The sequence below is a fragment of the Pipistrellus kuhlii genome, unplaced genomic scaffold (assembly GCF_014108245.1).
Source record: "Pipistrellus kuhlii isolate mPipKuh1 unplaced genomic scaffold, mPipKuh1.p scaffold_m20_p_68, whole genome shotgun sequence".
In the NCBI taxonomy this organism is placed as follows: Eukaryota; Metazoa; Chordata; class Mammalia; order Chiroptera; family Vespertilionidae; genus Pipistrellus; species Pipistrellus kuhlii.
The window spans coordinates 303,507-322,676 of NW_023425571.1; the positions used below are offsets into that span (position 1 = coordinate 303,507).

Consider the following 19,170-nt stretch of genomic DNA (forward strand, 5'->3'; position numbering starts at 1 on the left):
CCGGTTTGGCTCAGTGGTAGAGCATCGGTCTGCGGACTGAAAGGTCCCAGGTTCGATTCCGGTCAAAGGCATGTACATTGGTTGCGGGCACATCCCCGGTAGGGGATGTGCAAGAGACAGCTGGTCGATGTTTCTCTCTCATCGACATTTCTAGCTCTCTCCCTCTCTATAAAAAAATCAATAAAATATATTTTAAAAAAAAAGTACAGAGGAGGAATTAGCCAAGCTTATAACTCATGATAGGGCATTAACAGATGACATTGTTTAAAACATTCATCGGCAAACTCATTAGTCAGCCATATCAACAGAACGATTGAAGTTTCTTCTGAGCCACATTTTTTTAAACTTCCAACACCACTTCTGCAAAATAGACTCGCCCAGGCCGTGGTATTTTGTGGAAGAGCCACACTCAAGGGGCCAAAGAGCCACCTGTGGCTCGAGAGTCGCAGTTCGCCAACTCTAAAGGGTGAAAGGTATTACATGAAGTTATGACTAAAAGTTTTCCAAATCTTACTGAAGGGAGAAAGAGAAAAACAATTGGCTGCCTCCTGCACGGCCCCCACCGGGGCGGGAACCTGGAACCCGGGTGTGTGCCCTGTCCGGTGATCGAACCGGTGACCTTTTGGTGCGTGGGTCCGTGCTCATCTACTGACCCACACCACCTGCCAGGCTAAAGTCAGACCTTTCGAATTATTGAGGGGAAAAACAAGCCACACCGGGTAAGGTCCTGCTCAGCTATAGAAGCAAAAAATACCAATATCACTGAACTAAGAGCGACCATATCTTCCAGCTGCGACTGCAAATGTCTTGTGTGTGAGGGGCGCGGCCACAGCATTGGGACGGGTTCAGGCCTCGGGCTGACGAGGGCACAGTCCTTCCGGCCACGTGCAAGGCCCAGCGTGGAGGGCGGAGCTCCCAGCACCGTGGTGGCCACCAGCTGTGGTTGTGAGCGTGAGCCTGTGGTCCGAACACGTGGCCCCGCTGCCTGAGCGAGAGGCCGCAGGTGAACAGCTGGGTCAGGTGGTGAGTGGAGTGAAACCCAGAGAAGCTGTGACATCTGACCCGCCCCCACTGTGCCGCGGGGCAGCGGCTGTGAAATAGACTCATGTGAGCGTCTCTCCATGAGGAGCACGTCCCACCGAGACCAGCTTCGTCCTCGTGTCCTTTCTACGCCTTTCACCCCCCGCTCGGGCTCACCTTGGCCGCGGCTGTTGGAGCTGGCGCTGTGACGGCCACGTCCGGGTGCTCCTGTCACCCAGCCAGAGGCCCAGCGGGCCACGTGCGTGTCTGCCGGCGGCTCCTCTGGGCCCGCTCCTTCCTTGGGCACCCCGTCCTCCGCCCCCTCGTCCCCCCAACCCCAGAGGCCCCTTCCAGGGCGTCCGGCCCACAGTGAGCTGAGACGGGACCTGGGACCCACCACTCGGGTCAGAGGGGGCAAAGGCTCGGGGCCTTTCCTCCCAGGGCCCAGCCACAGGGGGAAGCGACACCCAGAGGCTGAGCCCTCCCCCCCCCCGCCCGGAGGTGCGGTGCGGGAGGAGCCTGGGCCCCGGGTCCTGGGAGGAGGCGCAGCCTGGCCCTCAGCAGCCACCCTGCCCGCCAGCCTCTCCCACGGGGTCTCACACTCATGCCGCCCGCTGTGTTTCAGGATACTGTACCCGCAGCCCAGGGTGCTGACGCCCTCGTGAGTAACCCATCGCACTCCCCCCGCTCCCCACATCCCAGCGGGCGGTGCCACCCACGTCGCCCCGGGACTGGCTCTGCCGCTCCATGCCGTCTGGTCGGCCTGGGCTCCGAGCCCGGACCACAGAGTCCCTCCTCCCCTGCGCTGCGCTCCTGTCCTCTGTCTCACAGACAGCGGGGTGGGGGGGGGGGGGCTGCCACAGGGGCCCTCCGCCGGCCAGTCCGGGCCCGGCCTCAGGCTGCAGGGCGGTAAGGGCTCTGCCCGTTCGCCCGGGGCTGGCACCGGCAGGATCTTGCAGGTGCCCGGTCCTCGGAAGGACGGTCCGCCCGGGGCGGAGGGCCTGGGCCAGCGGGGTCCCCGGGGGGCGGGGCGCAGGCTGAGGGCCCTCGCTCAGCGGCCTGGGCTCCGCTGCAGGAGGAACGACGTCCTCGTCCTGACCCCGTGGCTGGCGCCCGTCATCTGGGAGGGCACCTTCAACATCGCCCTCCTGAACGAGCAGTTCCGGCTGCAGAACCTCACGGTGGGGCTCACCGTGTTCGCCATCAAGAAGTAAGGGGCCAAAACCGGTGTGGCTCAGTGGTAGAACGTCAGTCTGCGGACTGAAAGGTCCTGGGTTCGATTCCGGTCAGGGGCATGTACGTTGGTTGCGGACACATCCCCAGTAGGGGGTATGCAAGAGGCAGCTGGTCGATGTTTCTCTCTCATCGACATTTCTAGCTCTCTCCCTTCCTCTCTGTAAAAAATCAATTAAAAAAAAAATTTAAAAAAGAAGGGGGCGGGGGTGGGGGTGGCTTCCTACTCAGGGGGGCGGCGGGTGGAGCGGCAGGCCCCTCAGGGTCTGTCCTTGTGCCCAGGGCTGATGGGATGGGGTCGGCCAGGAGATGGGGACCTGGGGGGTGAGGACTCTCCCGGAGTCCAGCATAGGCGGGACCCAGCTCCGCCGCTCCTCACCGAGGCTCCTGCTCCAGCCCCGGAGCCTCAGGCCCTCCTCCCTAAGATGGGGTGCTGCCGGCCCCCCATCTCTGGGAACGGAGGACGAGGGAGGCCAAGGCTTCCCGCTCAGGGGGGTGGGTCCCCTGAGGAGGGTGCACGGGCCCCGCCCCTCCTTGCCCCTCTGCCCTTCTCCTGCCCAAGTACGTAGCTTACATCCCCTGGGACCAGGGCGACTTTTACTACCTCGGGGGCCTCTTCGGCGGGTCGGTGTCCGAGGTTCACCGGCTCACCACGGCCTGTCACCAGGCCATGTCGGCCGACCGCGCCAACGGCATCGAGGCCGTCTGGCAGGACGAGAGCCACCTGAACCGCTACCTGCTGGACCACAAGCCCACCAAGGTGCTGTCCCCGGAGTACCTGTGGGACGAGCAGCTGCTGGGCCGGCCGGCCGTCCTGAGGAAGCTGAGGTTCGTGGCCGTGCCCAAGGACCACCAGCAGATCCGCAACTGAGGGCGGGAAGGGCTGGGGCCACGCTCCCTCTGGCCCCAGATTGGAGCCTTGATGGCCCCCGCGCTTCCCTCTTCTGTCCTTGGGGGGAGACTGTGGATGCCTGGCACCGCCCCAACCCCCAAATATAGGCTGTGGGTACCTCCGCCCTGTCCCCACCTCGCTCAGGCATACAGGAGACAGGCCCATCCCCTGGGCATCCATCCGCTCCCACTGGGCGCTCCTGGGGCCCTTCAGCTCAGGTGAGGCAGGGGGCCCGGCCCCTGACAGAGGGGGGCCCAGATGAAGTCGCTCCCAGGGAGGGCATGGGCTCCTACCACAGTCCCAGGGCCCCGGGCACTGCTCGAGGCCAGTCCCTTCCCTTCCTGAGTCCTCCCAGAGCTGAGTGGCGCCTTCAGTGCGCAGGCCCAGGTGGAGGGGAGGAGGCCCAGGAGGAGGGGAGGAGGCCCAGGAGCAGGGGAGGAGGCCCAGGAGGAGGGGAGGAGGGAAGGAGGCCCAGGTGGAGGGGAGGAGGCCCAGGAGGAGGGGAGGAGGCCCAGGAGCCAGGGGAGGAGGCCCGGGTGCAGGGGAGGAGGCCCAGGAGGAGGGGAGGAGGCCCAGGAGGAGGGGAGGAGGCCCAGGAGCAGGGAAGGAGCCCAGGAGCAGGGGAGGAGGCCCAGGAGCAGGGGAGGAGGCCCAGGTGCCAGTGAGGCCTGATTCCGACTCTCTTGGCAGCCGCCTGGCTGCCCATCGGGCCCAAGGCACTGTCACTGCCACTGGGAGCAGGGCGGCCTGAGTTCACGGGGGCAGGGGAGGGGGCCCGAGCACAGGGCGTTGCCAATTGTCAGGAAAACTGCCTCTTGCTCCAGAGGACGTCTGTGCCCCCAGGGGGCCCCCTCGGTGTGAAATGCTGGGGCTCTTGGCCCCACTTGGCTAAGGTGACCAGACATCCCGATTTTTAACAATTTGTCCCGCGATAAAATCGGGACTTTTTAAAAACGCAGTGGGACAAATTGTTAAAAATCGGGACTTTTCTGCCAAAAGCGGGACGTCTGGTCACCTTACGCTTGGCCCCTCTCCTGGGCGGGGACAGGGCAGGCACCCATTGGCAGAGGCCTTTGTCCTCGGGTCTGTGCTGTCGGATGCCCGGGTGCTTCGCAGCGGGAAAGGCTCTGTCTCAGGGTGTCTCACTACCCCACCCACTACCATGAAGCTCGGCCCCTCCCTGAGCCTGTGTGAGCCGGGCACAGCTCGGTCCCTCGGGAGGGGGTCTCCAGGGTCTGTCAGCCTCGGCTGGCTTACAGAGGGGCCTTCGTCAGCCCTGCTCCTCCTCCCTCCGCTCCGGTGTCAGCCCCAGGCTCCCAGGGCTCAATGGGACCCCCACAGGCGTGCTGGCGTTGGACTGAGAAGCTCCCCCTAGCGGCCAGTCCTCAATAAGGGAGGTGGGAGGTCGCAGAGCTCCCTTCAGCTCCGCTCCGGAATCCTGATCGGGGACACAGACAAGGCCCACGGCAGGAGGGCGCACTGGCCGTGCCCACCGCCTGGGAAACGAGCTTCCGGAAGAGCACACGCCCAGAGCCCCCCCTCACACACACCCACGCCTGACACCCACAAGTGCACACGCAAACACGTACACACACAGGCACCCTGGGCGCAGAACACAGCGACTCACGTGCACACACAGGTAAGGACTGGGACTGCCTGAAACCGATCACGGTCTCACTACGGGGAAGATGTAAAAGGCCGGTCAACCTTGAAGCTCTGAAAGGGCAGAGCCAACCACTCCCTGTCTGATTGAGACAATGGTAACTGAGGCAACTTCCCCACCAAATAGTCACCTAAATCCTTCCTGATGGGATAATCCGACCATCACCTGCTTAAGGGCCATGGGTGTGTCCCACAGTCTCCATAAAAGGGATGGCAAGGCCAGAGCCTAGAGCCGTCCCCCCACTAGAGGTGGGCTCCCGCTGCCCCCCCCCCCCCATATCGCCAAATTAATTTTTTAAAAATTTCTTCTAGTCTCTAATTTCCATGCAGCCCTTCTCCAGAACACAAACCCTGAGCCACGCAGGACGTGAAAGGGGTTCCCGTAGGGACAGTGGGCACCCCGTCGCGGCTCTCCTCCCCAGAGGGACCTTGCTCTGTCCTCAGTTCAGGGTTCCTTATTGCACTCACAAATGCTTGTCCTTGAACAAGTCAAAGCTAGCCCAGCCAGGCCGGCGGGGCTCAGTGGTGGAGCATTGACCTGTGAACCGGGTTCACGGTTCTATTCCTGGTTGGGGGATGAGCCTGGGCTGCTAGATCCCCAGAGTGGAGTGTATAGGAGGCAGGCGATCCATGATTCTCGCTCACCATCGATATTTCTATCCTTCTCTTCCTTCCCCTCTGAAATCAATGAAATTAAAAAAACAAAACACCACCAAAACCGGTTTGGCTCAGTGGATAGGGCATCGGCCTGCGGACTGGGGTGGGATCACGGGTTCGATTCCGCTCAAGGGCACATATCTTGGCTGTGGGCACATCCCCAGTGCGGGGTGTGGAGGCAGCTGATTGATGCTTCTCTCTCATCAATGTTTCTAACTCTCTGTCCCTCTCCCTTCCTCTCTGTGAAAAATCAAAATATATTTAAGAAAAACAAAACGCTAGCCCAGCTGGTGTGGCTCAGTGAGTGTGGATTATGAACCGGGTAATGGTTTGGTTCCTGGTTGGGCCACATTCCAGGTGTGGGAACCCAAGAAGGGGGCATGCAGGAGGCAACTGGCCAGTGTTTCTCACGGATACTTCTGTCTTCCTTCCCTCTCTCTGAAATCAATAAAAAATACATTTTAAAAAGTGAAAGCTAGATAATGTACTTTCCTTCCTAGATGACCAATACACAGAGAACACTGAACACGTGTCTTTACTATTTCAGATACAAGTCACAGTAATTGCAAAAACTTGGACAAGGAGATAAGAGATTTGCAAGTCCCGCCCCAGAGGGGACCATTGTTGAAGGGAGAAGAGACCAAATTCTAAAGTTAACTATTTACAAGAAGGAAGCTTGAGCTGGCAAAGTCACCAAGTCTGCCCAGCAAGCTCAAAAACTAAATGAATCTTATTTCAGACACCTTTTCAGATTAGGTTGAAGCATAGGATAGAAACTGCCTCTGTAGTAGTCAAGAAATTACTCCAGGAGATTATACCTAGATTCGAGCTGCCAGTAGTCATAGGATCAGATAACAGCCCAGTCTTTGTAGCAAGGTATCTCAGAGTATAGCTCAAGCCTTAGGACAGGCCTGAGTGGAACTCTAAAAAGTTTAAGTTTGTCCTGGAAACGGGTGAAAATTGGACCAACCCCCTGCCCTTCGCCCTATTATGGGCCAGGTGTATCTCCTACGGGGATGGGTCCCCCCCATTTTTCTTGAGATCATGTATGGTAGACCTCCTCTCCTTCCTTCCCAGGGTCAGGAAGAAACTGAAAGCTAGAATTCATAACCATTCCCTGCTCAAGTCCTTACAGGCGCTGCAATTTATCCAGAAGCCACCCATAAGCTTGTTCCAGATGCACTGCCAGTGCCCCCCGTGGACCCTGTACACCCCTTCCAGCCCGGAGACTCTGTGGGTAAAGAAGTTCACTGTCCAAGGACTCACCCCAACCTGAAAGGGACGCTACACTGTTGTCCTGAGCACGCCCACAGCTGTTGAAGTAGACGGCACCCAGACCTGGCTACACCACTCCCAGCTCCTGCACAGAAAACAACCTGGATCCTGGCAACCAGCGGCCTCACCCGCAAGATCCCTAGCCTGGCCTAGGAGGAGACTTGATGCCTGCAGGAGGGGAACTGGACTTCAGTGAGGACAGTACTAATGGGAACTGTGGTACTGGAGGTTTTGGTAACTGTAAGAACTTTTTTGCTAGCCAGTGAGAAAGTCCGGGGCTAAGTAAAGCTACATGTGCAAAGGAATGGGAGAGTAGAAAGAGAAGAACAACAGGGGTGGTTTGAAGGGCTATTTAATTGGTCACCTTGGCTGACGACCCTGATATCCGCCCTGGCAGGACCTGTTCTTCTACTTCTTCTAGGCTTAACATGTGGGCCGATCATTATTAACCGCCTCTTGGCTTTTGTAAAGGATCGTGTCCAAGCCATTAAGCTCCTTGCCTTAGCATCCCAATATAGAAGAATTTCCCTAACTGATGAAACCCAGATATAAGCGTCGCTAACCGCAGACTTCTCGCTTGTGGAACAGTGCTTGCTTGCTTGCTTGCAAAAAAAGGAGGCCAAGGATTTGACCTCAGGAAAGGAACTAAAAGCAGTGGGGAATGAGGAGTAGGAAATTACTGACCTTGCCTGGAGGGTAGAAAGTTACTACTCCCTCCCCCTCCTGGACCTGAAGGCCAAGTCAACAGTCTGGGTTAGTCAAGGCTAAAAGAACAGAAAGAACCAAGAAGGGAGATTAGGCCATCTGGCCGATGCATGCAACCACAAGGTTAAGCGATATAGAAACGACCTCCACCCCCTTATTTGAAATGTGCATAAAAAGCTGGATTTGTAACTGCGGGCTGCTGTTTGCTGCCTGCTCCATCCTGGCGGCGGCAGCCCAGATTCGAATCTGTAATAAAGTTTGTAATTAGACTCCGCAATTGGCTAGTTGGAGTTGTTTCCCTGGTAGGGGTCTCTGCCTCTTGGGTGGTCTCTGCTCCATTCAACAACCATCACAAGTGATTTGTGGGCATCTCTCAGGCTCCACCTCTGTTTTGTTTTGTTTTAATATATTTTATTGATTTTACACAGAGAGGAATTGAGAGGGATAGAGAGTTAGAAACGTCGATGAGAGAGAAACATCAATCAGCTGCCTCTTGCACACTCCCTCCTGGGAATGTGCCCACAACCAAGGTAAATGCCCTTGACCAGAATCGAACCTGGGACCCTTCAGTCCGCAGGCCAAAGCTCTATCCAGTGAGCAGGTCTTGGCTCTGCCTCTCTTTCTGTTTGTCTCTGTTATACGCAGATTCTTTTACACGTGTGTCTGCCTCTTGAAATCACATGTGCATGGTCTAATGCACACGTGTCAAACACAAGGCCCGCGGGCCAAATCCGTCCCGCCAGGCCTTGCAATGTGGCCCGCACCGCGCTGTCATCACTGCACTCCGCTGCGTTTCCATCACAATGACAGTTTATGACTGTTCAGTAAACCATTCGGCCCGCGATTTAGGCTGGATTTTAGATTTTGGCCCCTTCTCTGATTGAGTTCGACACCCCTAGTAATGGATGGGATCCTGGATGCAAAAGGTTCCACGCGTCTCACCTAAGAGGACCCTGAGGTCTGTAGGTGGCACGTGGAGACCTGCACCCACGGCAGCAGCCGCTCAGCTTGCCGCGTCTGCGCGGAGCAGGATCGCCGGGTCCAATCCCTCTCCGTGGATGGTCTTCCAATTTCTGGCAAGTTCACCAGTGCTCTGATGGGTAGTCTTAAAAACATCTTTTTTGAAAAAATATTTTTTATTGATTTCAGAGAGGAAGGGAAAGGGAGAGCGGGATAGAAACCTCAATGATGAGAATCATGGATCGGCTGCCTCCTGCACACCCGACACGGCCTGTACCCTGACTGGGAATCGAACCATGCCCTCTTTTTTTTTTAATTGATTGTTTACAGAGAGGGAGAGAGAGGGATAGAGAGTTAGAAACATCAATGAGAGAGAATCACTGATCAGCTGCCTCCTGCACACCCCCCACTGGGATGTGCCTATAACCAAGCTACATGCCCCTGACGGGAATCGAACCCGGGATCCCTAAGTCCGCAGGCTGACACTCTATCCACTGAGCAGAACCCGTTTTGGCGAATCATGACCTCTTGCTTCATAGGTGGACGCTCACAAATACATGTTTGCAAAACTGCAAGAACACCTGCGGGAGGTGCCACCGGGGGCCTTGCCGGCCTTTGCACTGTCTCCCAGGGGCCCTCCCCCTCCTCTCCCGACGTGCCAGGCCTCGCTTCCTCTCGTTGGAGTGCACACTTGCCCTCGTCCCTTTTGAAACACCAGCTTTCCAGAGTTTCCTGCACTTGGGGGGCCATGCCCTCCCTGGGCCCCCTGCCTCACCTGAGCTGAAGGGCCCCAGGAGCGCCCAGTGGGAGCGGATGGATGCCCAGGGGACGGGCCTGTCTCCTGCATGCCTGAGCGGGGTGGGCACAGGGCGGAGGTACCCACAGCCTGTATTTGGGGGTTGGGGCGGTGCCAGGCATCCACAGTCTCCCCCCAAGGACAGAAGAGGGAAGCGCAGGGGCCATCAAGGCTCCAACCTGGGGCCAGAGGGAGCGTGGCCCCAGCCCTTCCCGCCCTCAGTTGCGGATCTGCTGGTGGTCCTTGGGCACGGCCACGAACCTCAGCTTCCTCAGGACGGCCGGCCGGCCCAGCAGCTGCTCGTCCCACAGGTACTCCGGGGACAGCACCTTGGTGGGCTTGTGGTCCAGCAGGTAGCGGTTCAGGTGGCTCTCGTCCTGCCAGACGGCCTCGATGCCGTTGGCGCGGTCGGCCGTCATGGCCCGGTGACAGGCCGTGGTGAGCCGGTGAACCTCGGACACCGACCCGCCGAAGAGGCCCCCCAGGTAGTAAAAGTCGCCCTGGTCCAAGGGGATGAAGGCCCGGGACTGCGGCCGGCGCTCGTAGGTGAAGGCCTGGCGGGCCGCCCCGTAGAAGCCGGGGTGCAGGGCGCCGAAGAGCGGGGACAGGATCTCCACGCCCACGTGGTCGCTGAAGCGCATGTCCACGTCGGTGCACACCAGGAAGGCCACCTCCCGCCGGAAGCGCCGCTCACAGAAGTCGCTGAGCATCTGCATGCGGCGCATGGACACGTCCTGCCAGCGCGCGGCGGCCGGGACCCGGAGCACCTCCAGGCGGCGGCCCTCGGCCAGCGCCACGCGGGGCACAGCGGCCGGCCGGTCGGTGAAGACGTAGTAGGTGACCCTGTGGCCCACCATGAAGTGCTGCTCGGCCGTCTCCAGGAACAGCTTCAGGAAGGCCACGTACCTGGGCAGGAGAGGGGCAGAGGGTCAGGGAGGGGCGGGGCCCGTGCACCCTCCTCAGGGGACCCACCCCCCTGAGCGGGAAGCCTTGGCCTCCCTCGTCCTCTGTTCCCAGAGATGGGGGGCCGGCAGCACCCCATCTTAGGGAGGAGGGCCTGAGGCTCCGGGGCTGGAGCAGGAGCCTCGGTGAGGAGCGGCCGAGCTGGGTCCCGCCTATGCTGGGCTCCGGGAGAGCCCTCACCCCCCAGGTCCCCATTTGGCCGGCCCCATCCCATCAGCCCTGGGCACAAGGACAGACCCTGAGGGGCCTGCCGCTCCGCCCGCCGCCCCCCTGAGCAGGAAGCCACCCCCACCCCATCCCCACCCCCGCCCCCTTCTTTTTTTAATTTTTTTAATTTTTTTTTTTTTTTTTACAGAGAGGAAGGGAGAGAGCTAGAAATGTCGATGAGAGAGAAACATCAACCAGCTGCCGCTTGCACATCCCCCACTGGGGATGTGCCTGCAACCAACGTACATGCCCCTGACCGGAATCGAACCCAGAACCTTTCAGTCCGCAGACCGACGCTCTATCCACTGAGCCACACCGGTTTTGGCCCCTTACTTCTTGATGGCGAACACGGTGAGCCCCACCGTGAGGTTCTGCAGCCGGAACTGCTCGTTCAGGAGGGCGATGTTGAAGGTGCCCTCCCAGATGACGGGCGCCAGCCACGGGGTCAGGACGAGGACGTCGTTCCTCCTGCAGCGGAGCCCAGGCCGCTGAGCGAGGGCCCTCAGCCTGTGCTCCGCCCCCCGGGGACCCCGCTGGCCCAGGCCCTCCGCCCCGGGCGGACCGTCCTTCCGAGGACCGGGCACCTGCAAGACCCTGCCGGTGCCAGCCCCGGGCGAACGGGCAGAGCCCTTACCGCCCTGCAGCCTGAGGCCGGGCCCGGACTGGCCGGCGGAGGGCCCCTGTGGCAGCCCCCCCCGCCCCCCCGCTGTCTGTGAGACAGAGGACAGGAGCGCAGCGCAGGGGAGGGCGGACTCTGTGGTCCGGGCTCGGAGCCCAGGCCGACCAGACGGCATGGAGCGGCAGAGCCAGTCCCGGGGCGACGTGGGTGGCACCGCCCGCTGGGAGGGGAGCGGGGGGAGTGCGATGGGTTACTCACGAGGGCGTCAGCACCCTGGGCTGCGGGTACAGCATCCTGAAACACAGCGGGCGGCGTGAGTGTGAGACCCCGTGGGAGAGGCTGGCGGGCAGGGTGGCTGCTGAGGGCCAGGCTGCGCCTCCTCCCGGGACCCGGGGCCCAGGCTCCTCCCGCACCGCACCTCGGGGGGGTGGGGGGGGCTCAGCCTCTGGGTGTCGCTTCCCCCTGTGGCTGGGCCCTGGGAGGAAAGGCCCCGGGCCTTTGCCCCCCTCTGACCCGAGTGGTGGGTCCCAGGTCCCGTCTCAGCTCACTGTGGGCCGGACGCCCTGGAAGGGGCCTCTGGGGTTGGGGGGACGAGGGGGCGGAGGACGGGGTGCCCAAGGAAGGAGCGGGCCCAGAGGAGCCGCCGGCAGACACGCACGTGGCCCGCTGGGCCTCTGGCTGGGTGACAGGAGCACCCGGACGTGGCCGTCACAGCGCCAGCTCCAACAGCCGCACGGCCAAGGTGAGCCTGAGCGGGGGGTGAAAGGCGTAGAAAGGACACGAGGACGAAGCTGGTCTCGGTGGGACGTGCTCCTCATGGAGAGACGCTCACATGAGTCTATTTCACAGCCGCTGCCCCGCGGCAGTGGGGGCGGGTCAGATGTCACAGCTTCTCTGGGTTTCACGCCACTCACCACCTGACCCAGCTGTTCACCTGCGGCCTCTCGCTCAGGCAGCGGGGCCACGTGTTCGGATCACAGGCTCACGCTCACAACCACAGCTGCTGGCCACCACGGTGCTGGGAGCTCCGCCCTCCACGCTGGGCCTTGCACGTGGCCGGGAGGACTGTGCGCTCATCAGCCCGAGACTCAAACCTGTCCCAAAGCTGTGGCTGCGCCCTACAGGGGGCCCTGTCAATTGAGTGCCCCGTGCACGCCCGGATGCACCCAAAGCCGATGCCTGCCCCGGCGGGTGGGGCTCAGCTGGAGCATGGTCCCCTGCACCAAAGGGTGGTGGGTTCGATTCTGGGTTGGGGCACATGTGAGAGGCAACCAAGTGATGTTTCTCTCTCACATCAATGTTTCTCTCTCTCCCGCTCCCTTTCTCTTTCTCTATAATCAGTGTGTTTACATCCTCAAGAGAGGCTTTAGGAGCAGGTGTCAGCCCCAGAGAGAAGGGGATTCTAACAGGCGCCATCCATGGGGACCCTGTGGCCATTGTACCGGCGAAGTCTCCCAGTCTGGTCCAGCTGGCTGGCTCAGGAGCTGAGCATTGACCCATGAAGCAGGAGGTCACTGGTTCAATTCCTGGTCAGGTTGCGGGTTCTCTCTCCAGGAGGGGGCGTGCAGGAGGCAGCCAGTCAATGATTCTCTCATCATTGATGTTTCCATCTCTCTCTCCCTTCCTCTCTGAAATCAATAAAAATATATTTTACTCAAAAATATAAAGATAGCCCTAACCGGTGTGGCTCAGGGGATAGCATTGGCCTGCGGACTGAAGGGTCCTAGGTTGGATTCCGGTCAAAGGCATGTACCTTGGCTGCGGGCACATCCCCAGTAGGGCATGTGCGGGAGGCAGCAAGATGGATGTTTCTCTCTCATCAATGTTTCTAACTCTCTATCCCTCTCATTTCCTCTCTGCAAAAGTATATATATATATATATATACACACACACACACACACACACATATATATACATACATACATATATATAACAAATATAATAGAAAGTAATTTTATTTTAAAAATGTACGACAAATTAATAAAGAAATGAGCTGGTGCAAAAGGACAAACACCGTGTGTGATGTGAGGTCCCCAGCGCCTGGAAGAGGGGAGGGAGGGGAGCTCCTTGGGGACAGAGTGTCAGCTTGGAAGATGGAACGTCCTGGCCATGGTGGTGGTGGCGGCAGCTGCCAACGTGTGAATGTCTGCTCCGCCACCGAGTCTACTAAAGATGGCTCAGACGTAGGTCTCGGCCACGTGTGTCCTGCTACAGTGAACATTTTAAACCAAGCAATGAGGGTGGCTGCCCTGCCTCAGGTCGCTCCATAAAAGCCCACAGCACCCAGGCCGGCCAGCCGGGCGGTCACCCCTTCAAAGCCAAATGCCAGCACCTGGTCAAGGCCGGCAGCAGCCCCTGTGGGTCTCCTGGGCGGCAGGGGCGGGGGGCACAGTCTGACCCAGCCCCGGGGAAGAAAGCAGCCACCTCCACCTGTCCCCAGCATCCCCCCCCCCCCCACACACACAGGGCCTGGCGGCCGGTGTCGCCGGCGGCCAGGCAGACACGGTACCTCGGTAGTTTCACAACTTGCATCCCGGCCGGTGCTCTAGCAGCCTCGCTGCCGGATGAGAACAGAGGTTTTACCGGGAGAACTCGGCTCCCGTGCAGGGACCAGCGCTGGGTCCCGTGGAGGGGGGCGGGCGGCCTGGCGGGTGGCCTTGGACTTCATCGTAGACACCACTGTGGGCAGTGGGCTGGCGCTGGCCTGTGTCCCTGCACTCAGGTGGAGGCCCCCTCTGCGGAGCCGCTGGGCCCGCGCTCAGCAGATGCTGCTGACTGAGGCCGAGCAGGTGCTGGTGGCGGGGTGCCTGCACTCCGGCCCCTCTGCACCCTCCCCCCCCCCCCGCTCTGCCTCCTCCTCCCACCTCTGTCCCCTCCACCCCCTCCTGGCTGCTGCGGAGGAGCAGGCGGAGGCCAAGGGCGGGGAGGACGGGCCTGGCAGGGGTAGCAGGTGTGAAGGCCCAGGGTCTGACCGCAGGCTCGTCCGGAGGACGAGGCTGGGCAGAGGCGGCGGGCGAGCGGGAGGTCCGTCACGGGCACAGGGGCCCGGAGGCAGGGGGTCAGAGGGCGGTCGGAGCTAAAGCCAGTCCTGCCCAGGTGACCCTGCAGGGCCAGGAACGTGGCCGCACTGCTCTGGGCATGGGGTGGGGGGTGGGGGGGACGGGCTGGGCCCTCAGGGCGGGCAGTGCGGCTGTCAGGGCAGGGCCCCCCCTCACTCACTCACCCTTCTCCTTCCGGGCTGGTCCCCGGCATCGGGATTCTCAGGTTCACCACCACCATGCTGTGGAAGAGCCCCCAAAGGCCCTTGCTGAGGAGCAGGTCCTGGCCGGCCTGTCCACCTTCCCCACGCAAAGGTCATACCCCCGAGCTCCCCAGAGCAGCTGCCCTCAGGCAGGACGGGAGGGAGGGGGGAGGGGCAGTGTCCCCTAAGCTCAGGTGCCCCCACGGGAGCCCCTGGGCGGCGGGAGTGGGTCCGGGCGTGGCTGGCCCAAGGCTGCCCAGGGACGGCTTCCTGGCAGGGTCCCTACTCCGGTCCCAGGGCCTTGTCCGTCCGGGAGCGGCTGACAGCGCGGCTCCCCTCCTCGCAGCCACACAGGGAGGGTCCCGGCCTCACCCGACTCCCCCCTGGTGAGGTGCGGGAGCACAGCCCCCCTGGGTGCGGCCCCGTGGGAGGGAGTGTGGAGCCGGGCCCTGGGCGGTGAGGCGCTGTCAGCCCTGTCTCTGCAGCTGTGACCGGGGAGCAGGATGGGGGGAACAGCTCAGGGCGCCCCTGGGATCCGATGGCCCCGCAGACCCAGGGGCCTGGCCGCTTCTCACCCAAAGACCAGGAGGAAGGTGACCAGGAGGAAGGCCAGAGGTCGAAGCGAGCGGCAGGGAGGTTTTCCTGGAAAACGCAGTGGGAATGCGGTCACGCCACGCGGCTCCTGGCTCCGGGGGTCTGTGGGCTGCACCGGGGACCCTGGCCCGGCCCCGCCAGGAGAGCGCCCCTCCCAGGGCGAGTTTGGAGCGAAACTGGAGCCCCTCTGAATGGCAGTCCCACCCCTAGGTTTGTCCCGTCTCCTTCCGAGGAGCCCACAGTCCTTCCTCCCAGCACCCCCAGGGCACCCCGACTCCCAGCTGCCCGGCCTCCCCAGGCCTCTTTCCACAGAGACCCCCAGACTGACAGGACCCCAGGGGCCTGAGCTGAGCACAGGAGGATGGCCGCCGCCCCCCGCCCCCACACCGGGAGGGGGGGGAGGGGCTGGGGAGAATTTCCTTTCTGCTTTGAAAATACCTTTTCATGTTTCCTTTTATTTATCTACATAGTTATATTTCTTTATTGATTTCAGACAGGGAGAGAGAGAAACATCCACGAGGAGAGAGAATGATTGATCGGCCGCCTCCTGCACGCCCCCTACTGGGGATCAAGCCCGCAACCCAGGCCTGTGCCCTTGGCAGGAACCCTTCAGTCTGGGACGGCTCAGACCGAGCCAAGCCCGCTAGGGCTCCCGTTTCCTTTTAAAAGCTTTTTTTTTTTTTTTTTTTTTTTTTTTTTTTTTTTTTAAATATTTTTTATTGATTTTTGTACAGAGAGGAAGGGAGAGAGATAGAGAGTTAGAAACATCGATGAGAGAGAATCATCGATCAGCTGCCTCTTGCACACCCCCTACTGGGAATATGCCCGCAACCAAGGTACATGCCCTTGACCGGAATCGAACCTGGGACCCTTCAGTCCCCAAGCCGACGCTCTATCCATTGAGCCAAACCGGTCTCCGCGCCTTTTAAAAGCTTTTAACACACACAGGCACGCTTATCTGCGGAATCCTTTATAGCCAATAAAACAAGCATTTAAGCACGGAGTGGATGAGTATTTAACGCTGTGCACACGTGTGTAACCGCAGCCCCAGCCCAGCCAGAAGCACAGGTTCCCTCCCGCCCTGCCCAGCAAGCACCCACCCCTGCCCCGGGCGCCCGCTAGCCTAACCGCTCCCTCTCAGGCTCCTCTCCCTGGCCTGTCTGAGCTCGATCAGGTACACACATTCCTGCACACTCCGTCCTGAAGATTATCCCGCAGGAAGCTGGTCCTGGGCCTCTGGGGGCAGCCGCTGCCTGTGCCGCCCCGGGGCCACCTGGTCGGGCTGCCCCGGGCTCGGTGGGGCGGCGGCTGCGTGCGGGGCGGGGGTGGCTTGGCGAGAGGCACAGGCAGGCTGAGGCCAGCCGCTGCCGGTGGGTGGGGACTTTTAGAAAAGTCCACAGGGCCGGCACGGGCCTGTCTGCCCACAATTCAGACAACTTGGATGCCAAGCACACGTGGCTGGAGGACTCGCCCAGGAGACCGGGGACTAAGTGGTGTGACGCTGGGCTCAGCAAAGAGTCCTTACAGTCCACACCGCAAGCACAAGGAACAGGAAAGCAAGTTCCATCGGAGCTCATCACAATGAATGCTCTGGGACTGGGGGACTGGGCGAAAGGGAAGAGATTAGCCCAAGAACACACGTGTTCAACCAATGGACACAGACAGCAGAGGCGGGTGGGGGGGGGGGAGGTCTGAGTGGAAGTGGGTAAAGGGGGAGGGGAGGGACACTATTACACTATCTGTAATAGTGTCAACAATAAAAAAAAATGTTTACATATATTTTATTGAGTTTTTACTGAGAGAAGGAGAGAGAGAGCGATAGAGAGTTAGAAACATCGATGAGAGAGAATCATCAATTAGCTGCCTTCTGCACACCCCCTACCGGGGATGTGCCCGCAACCAAGGTACATGCCCTTGACCGGAATCGAACCCGGGACCTTTCAGTCCGCAGGCCGATGCTCTATCCACTGAGCCAAACTGGTTTTGGCAACAATAAAAAAAATTAAAAAACTTTTGCACTTCAACTACACCATAAGAAAGTAAGCCACTGAAACCGGTTTGGCTCAGTGGATAGAGTGTCGGCCTGAGGACTGAGAGGTCTCAGGTTCGATTCCGGTCAAGGGCATGTACCTTGGTTGTGGGCACATCCCCTGTGGGTGGTGTGCAGGAGGCAGCTGGTCGGTGTTTCTCTCATCGATGTTTCTAGCTCTCTATCCCTCTCCCTGTAAAAAATCAATAATATATAGAGAGAAGAAAAGGAAGCGAGCCCAGCTGGTGTGGCTCAGTGGCTGAGCATTGACATGTGAATCTGGAGGGTGGAGATCTATTCCTGGTCAGGGCACTTGCCAGGGTTGGGGACTTGATCCCCACTGTGGGCGAGGAGGAGGCAGCTGATCAATGATTCTCTCTCATCATTGACGTTTCTATCTCTCTATCCTCCCTTTCTCTCTAAAACACACACACACACACACACACACACACACACAAATTCTAAAGCGTAGAAACCCGAAATGCCCGCCAGTGGTGAGTGGATAAATAATGGTGTGCCCATACAATATTACTCCGCAATGAACGTGGATGAAATACTGATACAGTGGCGGCTTGCAGAAGGCAGCAGATCAATTATTCTCATAATTGATGTTTCTCTCTCTTCCTCTTTGAAATCAACAAACTTTTTTTTTTTTTTAAGAGAGGGGTGTGGGTCGGTGGGAGATTCCCGGAGACGGACGGACGCGCTGTCTGAAGGCCGCCGCACCGAGCCTGGACCGGACCCCAGGCCAGCCGCCCCGCTGGCTGGGTCTGAGCACCCAGCGGCCCCAGGAGCCCCGGGGGCCGCGGCACCGGGCGCCCAGGGGCTCAGCGATCGGGGTGCCGGTTCCCGTCAGGACTCTTCCCGCCCAGGGACCGGGGCCCTGGGGCCGCCACTCACCCGCCGGCGTCCGCAGCAGCTCGGCCATCGCGGCCCGGGCGGCCGCCGCCGCGCGCCCCTCGGGCTGGGACTCTCCGACGCCGACCCGGCGGAGTGACAGCGGGGACCGGCCGAGGCCCAGGGTCCGGGGAACGGTCTGGGGCCCCGGGCCCGCCAGGTGGGGGCGGGGCCTCCCCTGGGGGCGGGGCATCCCAAAGGCACCAATGAGGACGCGCCCCTCCAAGCCCCGCCCCCTCGGGAGCTGGCACCTCCTCGGGCTCCACCTGCAGAGCCGGGCCCGCCCTGGCTCCTGGGGCTCCGGCCGGTCCCAGCCGCCAGCACCCGCCTCCACCGGCCGCCACCAGCTCGCCCCGAGGGGCAGCCCCGCCCCGCCCCGGGGTCCCTTCGCTGTCCCGGACCCACTGGCTGCGCCCCGCCTGCGAGGCCTCTGTCCGGAGAGGCGACGCCGGGGCAGATCGGGGGAGGAAGGGACGTCCTGGGGGTCGGAGGGAGGACCCCCTCCCCCTCCTCCTCTCCTCCCTCCTCCCTCTTCTCCTCCCCCATCCTCTATCCCCCTCCCCTCCCCTCCCCAACCGGCCTGATCCGGCGCCTTTCCAGGGGCTTCTTTTTCTTTTTTTAAAATATATATTTTATTGATTTTTTTTTTTTAGAGAGGAAAGGAGAGAGAAACATCCATCAGCTGCCTCCTGCACCCCCCACTGGGGATGTTCCTGCAACCAAGGTCCATGCCCTTGTCCGGAATCGAACCTGAGACCCTTCAGTCCGCAGGCTGATGGCCTATCCACTGAGCCAAACCCGTTAGGGCTCCAGAGGCTTCTCTATACTCTTCCGGGCACACCCAGGAAGTGCTAGTGACCCCGCCCCCTTTCCAGACGAGGAAACTGAGGCAGGGCCAGCGGTGAGGTCAGGCATCAGGTTCAAGTTCGTATTCCTCACTCCCCTGCCTCCACTCACGTTCCGTCATCAGCATTCACTCCCGTCTGCAGCTGCTCTCGAGGCGCAGGGGGACGCAGGGGGGACAGGAGCCTAGTCTGGGGCTCCACGCTCCTCTTCCTGTCCAAGCCCCTCCCGCCTCCCTGCTCCCGGTTCCCCCTGAGGACTAGGTCCCCTCCGGCAGGAAGCCAGCCAGCCTGGAGCCCCCCGGGCCTCTGTATCCTGAGGAAGAGGGGATCGCCCCCCCTCTCCCCAGGAGCAAGGGGTCCGATCCTGCTAGGGCCCCCCCAGCTCTGCCTGGAGCCCTCAGGTGGAGGGTACTCCTCACTCCCTGGATTCTGGCACAGGTCCCTGCTCTGTGGAATGTAGTGGGGGAAGGGGCTGGGGCCTTTGATCGCACTCACTGTCTTAGTGCCTTTCCTGTAGGAACTCCTGAACCTCCACCTGAACCTGCCTGCAGAAGGGACAGAGCTCAGGCTGGTG

The 19,170-nt window shown here is 60.6% G+C and overlaps 2 protein-coding genes and 1 long non-coding RNA gene across 3 annotated transcripts in view; 1 reads left to right on the plus strand and 2 right to left on the minus strand.

The window, feature by feature from the left end:
* Nucleotides 1-1,229: 1,229 nt before the first annotated feature.
* On the plus strand, nucleotides 1,230-3,619 carry LOC118708875 (histo-blood group ABO system transferase 2-like; the record flags this gene model as incomplete). The annotated part of the gene is made up of 3 exons (XM_036420393.2): nucleotides 1,230-1,681; nucleotides 2,096-2,231; nucleotides 2,816-3,619. Coding segments are annotated over 3 exons (897 nt in total), but the record flags the coding sequence as incomplete, so codon positions are not given.
* Nucleotides 3,620-3,687: 68 nt separating this feature from the next.
* LOC118708900 overlaps nucleotides 3,688-19,170 on the minus strand; it is a 28,937-nt gene continuing 13,454 nt past the window's right edge. The window contains exon 3 of the long non-coding RNA XR_004984756.2: nucleotides 3,688-3,892. This is a non-coding gene — a long non-coding RNA (uncharacterized LOC118708900). The remainder of the gene's footprint in view (nucleotides 3,893-19,170) is intronic.
* ABO (ABO, alpha 1-3-N-acetylgalactosaminyltransferase and alpha 1-3-galactosyltransferase) lies at nucleotides 9,312-17,887 on the minus strand. Its single transcript, XM_036420415.2, has 7 exons — nucleotides 17,755-17,887; nucleotides 14,807-14,873; nucleotides 14,214-14,270; nucleotides 13,500-13,547; nucleotides 11,248-11,283; nucleotides 10,704-10,838; nucleotides 9,312-10,106 (listed from the first exon to the last, which is right to left on the minus strand). Exons 1-7 carry the CDS (start codon nucleotides 17,780-17,782, stop codon nucleotides 9,419-9,421), a joined length of 1,059 nt encoding a protein of 352 aa, XP_036276308.2. The 5' UTR covers nucleotides 17,783-17,887; the 3' UTR covers nucleotides 9,312-9,418.

Excerpts from the sequence above, each read along its gene's own strand:
- ABO (XM_036420415.2), bottom strand. The coding sequence starts at position 17,782 with ATGGCCGAGCTGCTGCGGACGCCGGCGG. Across the intron at positions 14,874-17,754 it reads GCTGCTGCGGACGCCGGCGG|GAAAACCTCCCTGCCGCTCG; the intron begins GTGAGTGGCGGC and ends TGCGTTTTCCAG. Across the intron at positions 14,271-14,806 it reads ACCTTCCTCCTGGTCTTTGG|CATGGTGGTGGTGAACCTGA; the intron begins GTGAGAAGCGGC and ends GCTCTTCCACAG.